General features: G+C 42.5%; 1 protein-coding gene across 1 annotated transcript; it reads right to left on the reverse strand.

The window, feature by feature from the left end:
- Nucleotides 1–2,130: 2,130 nt before the first annotated feature.
- Mrps33 (mitochondrial ribosomal protein S33) lies at nt 2,131–10,785 on the reverse strand. The gene is made up of 3 exons (XM_021165428.2): nt 10,713–10,785; nt 5,561–5,801; nt 2,131–2,497 (listed from the first exon to the last, which is right to left on the reverse strand). The coding sequence occupies exons 2-3, from the start codon at nt 5,773–5,775 to the stop codon at nt 2,392–2,394; spliced, it is 321 nt and encodes a 106-aa protein (XP_021021087.1). The 5' UTR covers nt 5,776–5,801; nt 10,713–10,785; the 3' UTR covers nt 2,131–2,391.
- Between the last annotated feature and the right edge of the window lie 283 nt (nt 10,786–11,068).

Genomic DNA, 11,068 nt, shown 5'->3' on the forward strand with positions numbered 1-11,068 from the left:
TCCTTCATTCTCATCCTTTCCCCGAAGTGTGTCTGAAGCAATTTAGTGTAGGTTCCTGAGTCTCAAGGTCCCTGAGTCTCAAGGTCTTTCTCCAACAGGTGGTTTTTGGGCAGTTTACATGCAAAGAAATCCTAGCTTTTCCCTGATTTTTAGCATGTGGCAGTGGCACACGGATCTGCTGCAGGTTTGTCTTAGCCACTACTGTTTTGTGAGGAGATGTCATGACCAAGACAAGTCTTACAAAAGAAAGCATTTAACTGGGGATGTGCTTACAGTTTCAGAGGTGTGGTCCATCATCATGGCAGGGAACATGGTAGCATGTATAGTGTTGGAGGAGCAGCTGACAGGTACATCCTGATTGGCAAGCTGAGTGAGAGAGAAGTGGGCCATAGCACAGGCTTCTGAAACCTCAAAGCCCACCTCCAGTGACATATTTCCTCCAACAAGACCACACCTCCTAATCCTTATAATCCTTTCAGTTCCATTCCCTGGTGACCAAGTATTCAAATATATGAGCCTTTAAACAACCACAGCCATTGCTAGGCCTTTTGTCAGTCTGAGCTGTTGAAGCTCTTCCAGGAGAGATTCTGCTTTCTACCTCAGCTTTGTGGTTAGGATCTAATGCAGTGACGTGTCCAAACATCTTCTTTATATCTTCTATATAAAGAGACTCTTTAACATTTTAAAAAATTATCTTATGTGTATGTGTGTTTTGCCTGCCTGCCTATATGTGAACCACATGTGTGTTTGGTGCCCGCCAGGGCACCCAATCCCTTGAAACTGGAGTCAACAGGTGGGTACAGAGAGCTGAACCCTGGTCCTCTGCCAGACAAACACTCTTAACCATTGAGCCATCTCTTCAGCCCTAGGGCTTCTTTACAGGTCGGAGAATGACCACAGCTGTCACACGTCCAGGCTATCACTATTTCCCACCTCAGCGTCTCCCCTGGTTCAGCTGCAGTGCTAGGTGCACTGTTTATAAGCAGATTCCAGACTTCTTGTCGTTCCTTCCTTCGTAACAGCAGCAGCTCCCATTCACACAGTTTTGGAGAGACTACATCTATTCATTCTATCAGCTCACAACTATGATGAGCTAGGCATATGGCAGGTACTCAGTAGAAAGCTTTAAACGAATGGATGCTGAACCTTCTGTTTGAGTTCAATTCTAGCAGACACAAATCACCCAATTTTAAGTATCCGCCCCCCAAACAGGCTATATAAGCCCTAGCCATACCATCTGGATTATGCATGTTTAAAAATAACGTTTGTCTAAACATATGCACTCCAGTTTTTACTAGTCCAGAACTCATTCAGTGCTCAGGGAAAGAAGATCCTGTTTAAAGTAGCTGATAGGTCTACTCTTGCTTCTGTACATTGCTCTTTGACTAAGGTTAAACAGGACTTTCCCATGACATGCACAGACCTTACATAGCCTTCCCTCTATTTTGAGACAGGGTCTTGATAACTTGTCTAGGCTGGCCTCAAACTTGCTGTCCTGTCTATGCCTCTTACCTGGCCTGTCTATGTCCTTATGGTTAAACATGAGCCAGTCAGTGTGGTTTGTTTTCAATGTTAAGAACAGGGGTTTCTTCTTACTTTAGGGCTTTTCAATCTTTCTTCACTTCAAACACTTTTCCCTATCATTTTTCTCTCATCATTTATGCTCAGCTTTTTTTTCCTTTTGGAAGCTCTCTAAATTTCCTCATGTGGTTTTGTCAATATTTGCATCTATCCACCCATCCACTGTCTCAAAACGTAGTTTTTTCCCTTTATAGCAATTTAATATTATTGTAATACAACACAATTATAATTATGTTAAATATATATGTATTTATATTAGCCTCTTCTACAAAGCCTAAAGTTCCATGAACTAAAAACTGTTTTTCCTTTTTAACCACTCTATTACTAAACTCCAATACCTTGTACACACAAGGCATTCAATACTCCCTGTCCCAGAAAACCTTTAATCCCAGTTAAGCACCTTCTAAAGAGCAAGCTTAATGGTGAAGACAAAGGCTCACTGGTCAGAGAGAGAGGCAAGGTTAGGGTTGGGTCGGGATGCAATGGAGGAATAAAGAAAGCACAGGACATTCATTTAGGGAGGTTCTCCAGCTCCAGTCCTAACAGCCATTCCAATCTTAAACATCAGTCAACAATAGTTTATTCATTCCATTATAGAATTAGGTATGCTTCAGATTACAAAACCAAGGTCATTATAATTTTGAAGGATTAGAATATTATCTTCAAGAAACCAGTCAGGGCTTAACTGGAGTAAAAGTGAACACAGGGTTGGCGTCTACTGAGGGAAGTCATGTTCCCCTAATACTCGGAAAGATAATGAGACGCACTTTCTTAGTCACTGAAGGCATTTGCTTTCTTGATGAGCTGATGCTATTTCTTTTTTGTAGCTCTCTTCCCTTCTCCTTTCCTCGGTTTCCCCTTCCCACGGAGCTTCTTTAGACGTCTTTGCTCATCCTTAAAGTCCTGATGCTCATCTCTGGATGAAGAAGGAAAAAAAAAATGTCAAAGAGCTATGTTTACCACACTAGAGAAATGATAATCTAGAACTGGTCTCTTAGGCTGTTGACTGTGGCTTTTCAGGGCACATGCTTAGTTTGGTGAACAGAAAGCATAGAGGACCCAACCTATAGACTGGCTAGGTTATAAGAATTCAGGTGTCAGTTTTCCTCTACAGACGCAATACTACAAAGAGGAGTAAACTTCCACGTGAGCCTATCTAAACCTATGTATCTAAGATATACCACCCAACATTTCCCTATGTTAAGGCTAAACACCTTGGGTTAGAATCTCAGTACTGAAAAAAACAAAAAAGACTAAACATTGAGAGGAGTACATCATGAGTGTAAGTCTCCAGTTGCACACAGAGATCCTGACTGCTGAGGAATTAGCATCTCCTAAACCAGGCAGTTGTCTGGAAGAGCCTGAATGGCAGGGGATGCTGTTGGGAAAGGGTCAAGCACATGGAAAGCAGATCACGACAGGCATTAAAGGAGTCATGGCAGGCAGGACTAACTAGACATGTGGACAGTCTACAACTTCTTAAAGACTTCTACAACTGCTTAAAGTGTCTACATTCTAAGACCAAATACCCAAAGAAAGTGCTTACCATGTAAGCCATGAAACTCACGCAGACCGGGCTGTAAAACACAGTTCCACAGATAGAGCTCTGTAACTTTGAATACAAGACCTGGCTCTCTTTTGCACCTTAGTTTCTTCATCTTTAACAGGTTACATTAATAGCTTATGGTGTAAATATACATTATTAATGGGTTTAATAAAATGGACTAAATATATATAAAAAGATGCTTTGCTGGGTCCAACTAAGCTGTTTTTTAAAAGATTGATTTTAAAGAATTTGATATTTTATTCCATGAATAAACATTGAGTAAACACATATCTACATTGGGATTAGCTAGGATTGCCAAATAATTCTTAATATAGCTATAATAATTCATCTAAAACAGATGTCAGGTCATCTTGTTTAAACTCTGTTGCCCAGGGCAAAAGCCCCTTTCTTTGCCACAGCGCTCACAGACCCCTGTGACCTGTCTCCTGTCTCCCTGTCATTGCCTTAGCCCAAACTATTCCTGGGTCATTGCAGGCACACTCCAGCCTCAGGAAGTATGGGCTTTGTTCACTCGTGCCTCTGCCCCACAGTCCCTCCCAGGTCTTACCAGGTTCACTCTGTACCCATGAGCCTCAGCCTAAACCTCCATGTCCTCTGTGACCGCCCTGCTCACCACAGGCCTGTCAGCACTCTGGGTCCTGCTTAGCTAGTTCTGTCCCACCCCCCCAAACATTGTCACAAAACATATACCATGTATTACATCATTCTCCAGTCTTTGTTCTCCATCAGACAGAAAACTCTATAAAGGCTGCTAGCACGTCACGACAGCTTGTTAACTGAGTGAATCCACTGTCTGGGGAGCTTATACTTTCCTCTCTCTTTTGCAGGCCTTTACATCAGACGTTCTTTGTTGAAGTGGTGCTACATCAACCTGTCTGACACTACAGATGGGCATGCACTGAGGACATCATTTACCACAACTACTGACTAAACACATACAAATAACTTTGTTTTTCAATGAACAACTAAGTGTTTAGTATTTTTCCCATCTTCAAAGATAATGTCTTTGTTCTTCAAGTAAACAAGAAGAATAATATCGGGCTGGTGAGATGGCTCAGCGGTTAAGAGCGCCGACTGCTCTTCCAAAGGTCCTGAGTTCAAATCCCAGCAACCACATGGTGACTCACAACCATCCGTAACGAAATCTGATGCCCTTTTCTGGAGTGTCTGAAGACAGTTACAGTGTACTTACATATAATAAATAAATAAATAAATAAATATTTTTTAAAAAAAAAAAAAGAAGAAGAATATCAAGAAGCATATTAAAATAGTTGAATGTGATTTTGTTATATGTTATAATTTTCCATGGGATTTGGCTTCTGATATTTTATTCTGGGTCATAATAAAATTAGTATTTTTCTTGAGGCAAGACTAAAGGCACAGGAAAGAGTCCCAAGCAACTGCAGACACTCAGAAGCAGGTTGCATGGTATACTCTCTAGTAATGTATTAATTTAGACTCTCCATTGGTTTTGTTCATTGCTGCTCCTTTAATGTCCATCCTAAGTACCACCAGCACACGGGAAGTACTTAGGAATACGTTGGATAAATGACTATACCAACATTTAGCTCTCTGGAATGAGTATGTATCATGCTGTGCTATTAATTTTATATTACAACAAATGGTCCCAAATTAATAGTTAGGTCCAATTAAAGCATGTTATATTTTAAAGATGGCATACAATTAAATGTTATGAAATATACTGCTTTAATTCTTTGTAAGGAGTATGTACTAGTTTGGAAATGAGAAAGAGAAAAATGGCTACCTAGATATTTTATCCTTTTTTGCCCCCCAACAAAGGTCTTAAGCACTCACTTCTTAGACCTACCAAACAGATAAAGCACAGTATTAAAAATTATATAATTTATAAATTACTCTTAAAAGTGAAATACAGCTTATTTAAGCCAAATTAATATATCAAAAAGGCACAAAATAAAATGCCAGAAGCGAGTGGGAGGAATAAGAAATGTCAACGAAACTGCCACCAGCAGAGAACGGAGGCTCCTACACACCCAGTAAGAGGCAAAGCAGGGTGGGGGAGGGGCAGGACCAAGAACCAGCGGCTCTGGCAACCACCGTGCTTGGGGGAGGGGGGTCCTTTATACCTCGCCACTTTGGCCCACTCAGCTGTCTCCATCTTTTTTAGAGCAGTTTTAAACTAAAGAACAATTAGACATCTCTCTATAGCTCAATACAATTTGATGTCGGTTAAGCTTTAGACATAAGCGTATGTTTCTGTTTGTTTATGGATTAGGGCAATTTTGAGTCCCCTCATCCCCTTACCCTTTGATTCACCTGGACTCCCATAAGAATCACAAAACTGTAGTGAGATCCAAGCTAATTGTTTTCCTTGGCCAACCTTCCAAAACCACCCGTCGCAAGACCCTATCCCCCCAACCCCCTGCTTATCACCTGTAAAGGCCAAGGAAACGGAGGTTGCCCATGAGCGCAAAGTACGTGTTGTGATTTGGATACCAGTCATAAGTCTCTTTCTTCTTGGCCAAGGGCTGCTCGCTAAACAGGCTCACCACTTTCATGGACTTTGAGTCAGTAGACCTGGCCACTTCACCAAAGATCCGGGCACTCAGACGAGACATGCGCAGTGCATACTCCGAAAGCGGAGACATTTCTTCATCAGTAAGGAACAGGATTCCTATAGAAGATGAGATTAATAGGTGTGCGTGAAAAATCCCATATTTTCCTAGGAAACATTTTAGAAAATGAAAATATAGCAAGCCACCCATGAATTATTATGGCCCTTGGGCAGGCTCTGCCCTGGAGGGGAGCCATGTCCACTCGACAGCTGCTTCTCTCCTCTGGCCTGCAGTTTCTACAATTTTGTGTTCACGGACTGTCTCTTCGGTGTATTGCCTTTCTTACAATTTGCAATTTGGTTGGTTATTTGCTTGTCAGGTTTACTTCTTTGCAAGCTGGATGAAGGGGTCAGGGAAACAAGTTATTCTGCTATGGCATCGTTATTATACCTTTAGAAAACAACCACCCAAGCAGTCTGCAAGTAAATATGCTGACTGCTTGCCATCTAAAGGTGTAATCATGGCAGAGAAGTAATTACGCTGTTGTCTTTATTATCAGTCCTTTGAACACTGTTCTCCTCCAGGGCACCAGATGGCTCTGAGAACTGCTAATGAGTTATGAGGTCATTTAGCCTCTAGGTTACTCGATTGAATTCTGCCTAGCAACTGCAAGCCATGTGGAAAAAACAGACAGTGGTTCTATAGAAACAAAATTCAACAGCTCAAATAAGGATCATCAGCTCAAAAGAGTTGTTATTCCTGAACAAAAGTCACTTAGGAATTATGATACTCAGCCTTAACACTGACTAACTTTCTTCAGAGGTACAGAACGATGGAACAGATGTGAGAATGATAACTAGGACATTAAAAATTATAGCTAACAGATATTAAAAAAAAAACACACGATGGACATGCAAAAATCAAGAATGCTTCTGGGGGCTAGAGAGAGAACTCAGCGTGAAGAATGCTTGCTGCCCTTGCAGAGGACAGCCCAGTTCACGGCACCCGTGCTGGACCATTCCCAACTGCCTGTAAATCCAGCTCCGTGGGATCTGATGCTTTCTTCTGGCCTCTGTGGGCACTGCACACACAAATGGCATGCATTCACACAGGCACAGAGACACAGACACACACAATAAAAAGTAAAAGAAAAAAAAAAATGTCTGGTGGTGATGGCACACAGCTTTAATCCCAGCACTTGGGAGGCAGAGACAGGAGGATCTGAGTCAGAAGCCAGCCTGGTCTACAGAGTGAGTTCTAGGACAGCCAGAGCTACACAGAAAAACCCTGCCTCGAAAAACAAAAACAAAAAAATAGTAAACAACAACAACAACAAAAAACCTTTTACCACCACTACCACCAAAAACAATGCTTCTGGTAGAATAACTGTGCCATCTCATTCTAGGTCAGTTGTATGCGCTATTGTTGACAGCACATACCAGTTTATATGAAATTTTCATGCCAAGATGAGAATCCTTGCTGGCTAAAAGACTATCTGGGGGATAGTTTGGTTGAGATGTGGAGGAGCTAGCTTTTAAATGTAAAAAGGGCATAAATCTATCTTGAAAAAGCGAATGGGAGAACTAACCCAAAACCTAATGAGAAGGCGCTAATGTAGAACAGCTCTTCAGAGTTCTGCACTCTACCCTTGCAAAGCAAAGTCTGCTTCCATCAAACTAATACTTCAAGAATAGAAATGCCGGGAGAGCGTGGGAGGAAACAAGAATGCCAATAAAATGCCACCTGCAGAGAAGAGGTTCCCACACACCTGCTAAAAGACAAGACTAGGTAGAGGGCACCTGATGCATTTCAAAACAGTGCTTGGATGAGCAAAGTTTTAATGCTATTTCAACATCTGGAGGCAGAACAGAGGTTGACCTTAGAGCAAGTAATAATGTCAAACCATTATTACCCTGAATGCCAACTAGATGCTCTTGGCCAGCAGTGCCACCCAAAGGCTAGCCAGGGGAGAAGACTCGCGGTCTCATTCAAACCAATCTGGGCTACCATAGCTTTCTTTGCTCTTCACCTTTTACATCCTGCAATCCAGGGTGGACTGTGTGGATGCAGATGGGTTTGGGCTGGTGTCATCAGAATGGAGGTTTCATTTTTTTTATCAGTTTACATCTAAGGAGAATATAACAGTGTCATAACCCTTCCAGGGCCATTAGATGTCCACACGTCTTCAGAAGCAGCCATGTTTCTATGTATGCTTTAAACACCACCACCACCACCACCACCACCAATAACAATGAAAAACCTCTCTCAAAACTTTGATTTTTTTCCAAACACAAGTTTAAACAAACTTTTTCTCCATTCATTTTGCCCTCTTCTTGCTTCATTACTAGTATAGCATCGGAATAGATTTTTCACTGTAATTGCTTAGCATTTCCAGAGATATGTTAAAGCAGGCTGGGAACTATCATTTGCTACAACATCTAAAGGAAAATACATCTTGAATTCCAATCACTTTCTTCTTAAATAGAGGCTACAGGATGAGACCTGACTTTGTATCCTGGCTCTGTCATTTGATCTATTCTGAACTCTGCCTGTCTAAATTTTAATTTCCATCTTTCTGAAATGCAAGACTGCAGGGATAATGTGAGACGTCAGGAGAGCAGTGGCACCCAGTAAATGGTAACTCACAGAAGGAACAACCCTAAACCTCTCTGATAGCTTGGAGTTCGTGGGTTCAGTGAACAGACAGTGTTCATTTGTTGACTCCTTTTGAGTGCACAAGCACACACAGTTACTCCTGCGCCTCCCTGAAATAATACCCTCATTTACAAAGCCTGACAAGGGGAACGGGGGCAGCGAGAACCTTGGTAACCTGACAGGCAGGAAGGAGAGGAAGACTGTAGACAGCAGCTATGCTAAGGTAACTCCATAGCTACTTTGCAGTGTAGCACACAGGTGGGATATATAATCAGCCATAAAATCTGATTAGACTCCATGGCAACACAGACCACAAAAGCCAAGTCTTAAAATGACAGCCTTCTCTCTCTTATGACAAAGAGAGAGAATAATCCTCTTTAGACCCGAGTCCCTGACTCAGTCCTACTCCCAGCACGGTGGCTTTAGCTTAACACACACACACACACACACACACACACATGGACACACATGTGCTACAATACACAGGTGGAGGTACGAGGACATTTAATGGTCCCTGATCATTAGGGTTGACTGCAGTGTCTTTGTCCATTGAGCCATCTCATTGGTCTGTTAAACTTTAAGTATAAACAACACATAAATAAACCAACAGAGGTCAGTTGTGGCCTGCAAACCTGGCACTTCAAAGCACAGGCTAGTGATTCTCTGTGTGTTCAAGATCAGTCTTGTTCTAAGTGGAATTTTAGGCAAGCCAGGGCTACATGGTGAGACCCTGTCTCACCACAAAAACACAGGCTAAAAATGCCTGCTTTCTGTAACTGGTCCTAGTGTGGATCCATTGCTACCTCCCTTCTCCCTTCTCTAACTTAAAAAAAAAAAAAAAAAAAAAAAAGAAGAGGCTGGAAAGATGGCTTAGCAGTTTAGGTGCTTGTCACCAGGCCTGCCATCTGACTGTGATCTCTGGGACTTCCCCAAGGTGACCTCTGCATGCCTGAGCACACACACATACATGTAAAGGGATATTTAAAAATTTAGGACGTTTTGAGATTTCAGTATGCTTTCCTAAAGGACTTCAAATTTATGAAAGAATATAACCTTTTAAATTATATAACATTTCGTCAAATGACTTACATGCCAATTAGATTTCAATTCACATAAAATTATCCTAGGAGTTACACAATAGGATAAAAAATAAAAACAAACAAACAAAAGTTATTTGTGTGTGGGTCTGTGTGACTATGTTCCCAGGGAGGCAAGATGGAGAGGGTTCCCCTAGACCAGTGGTTCTCAATCTTCCTAGTGCGGCGTCCCTTTAAAATAGTTCCTTATGTCGTAGTGACCCCTTCTACCATAAAATTATTTCATTTCTACTTCATAACTGCAGTTCTGCTATTGCTATGAATTTATGAATTGTAATGTAAATATCTGATATGCAGGATATCTGATCTGTGACTCACAGGTCGAGAACCTCTGCTCTATGGTGGTTGTGAGCCATCTGACTAGAAATTCAACCTGGGTCCTGCAAGAGCAATATGCTCTATTAACTACTGAGCCATCTCTTCAGCCTCACAAATTAGTTCCTTTGAAATATCATGTTTCTTTAAATGTGAATGAAAGAAAAATACAGGAGAAAATAACCGTTGAAAATGAGAAGCAAAACCAAATTACTTAAATATGTCAAGCAAAACACATAAAGCCCACATCTGAAAATTCAGAACTCCTTTTTCCCCCTTTGGCATAAAAAGATAAGTTTATCTTTCTCATGGATCTATTTATTTAAAATGCTTGCAGGTACACTTGTGTGCGTGTAAGTGTAGGTCAGTTATCAACATCAGGAGTACAATTTACCTTATTATTTGAGTTTGGACTGACAAGGAAAGCTGAAGGCATAGTGCCTGCCTAATCACGACCCAAGGAATGCATACGAGTTGTTACTGAGAAGCAACGTGCTCAGAACGAGCATTTAAAAACTGGTACCAATTATTTTACTGGGTCACAGGACATGAACACCTCCGAACAGATAACTTTATTTTTTTTGTTCAGCGTGCACAACTCATACTCTCCGCTGTCTGATTCGCGCACTCCTCCGGCGCTGGGAGCTGTAGTAGAGTCATTCATTTTCCCAAGCATCATCTAAACTGCATTTTAAATAACAAGCAACAAATATCGCCGGCGCATCCCACACAAAACTGAGAGCTGAGGGCGGGCTCACTAGGAGAAAGGAAGTGCGTTCTTGGTTTGTTCAGTTCCCCACAGGATGAGGGGAAAGCCTCGGGTGTTTGTGGGGTACACGTGGAAGCTCCAGGAAGGCCCCTAACTGACTCGACTGGATCTGACAATTCCACCAGGTTAGGGACCCGGGTCCGCCGGCACCGCCGCCGCCCTCTGCTATGACCCCAGCACTCCGCTAGCCTTACCTGCTCCTGACCTCGCGCACGCGCGTCCCCGGAAGGCCCGCCCCTCCTTGCTTGCTTCCCAGCTTCAAAGAGCAGGAGAGAGGCGGAAGCTTGATGGCTAGAGCGGAGTCGGCGGACAACCCGGAACGACTCTCGCTCTCTGGGGGCGGGACCTCGGGCGACACCTAGCGGCCGCGCTCGCTCTGAGCCCAGGGCCTCCGCCCGCGAGGAAAGCCGGGGTGTGTGGATGTGGTTCTGAGAGTGGGGGAGCCTTGGCTTTCCAGGAAGGTTCTAGAGGGACCACACGCTTCATTTTGTGGAAAATAGCCAGAGCTGAGTCCCTCCTTTCTGAAGCCCCTTGCCCTGTGATAATAGAA

The sequence above is a fragment of the Mus caroli genome, chromosome 6, assembly GCF_900094665.2.
Source record: "Mus caroli chromosome 6, CAROLI_EIJ_v1.1, whole genome shotgun sequence".
NCBI classification, from domain to species: Eukaryota; Metazoa; Chordata; class Mammalia; order Rodentia; family Muridae; genus Mus; species Mus caroli.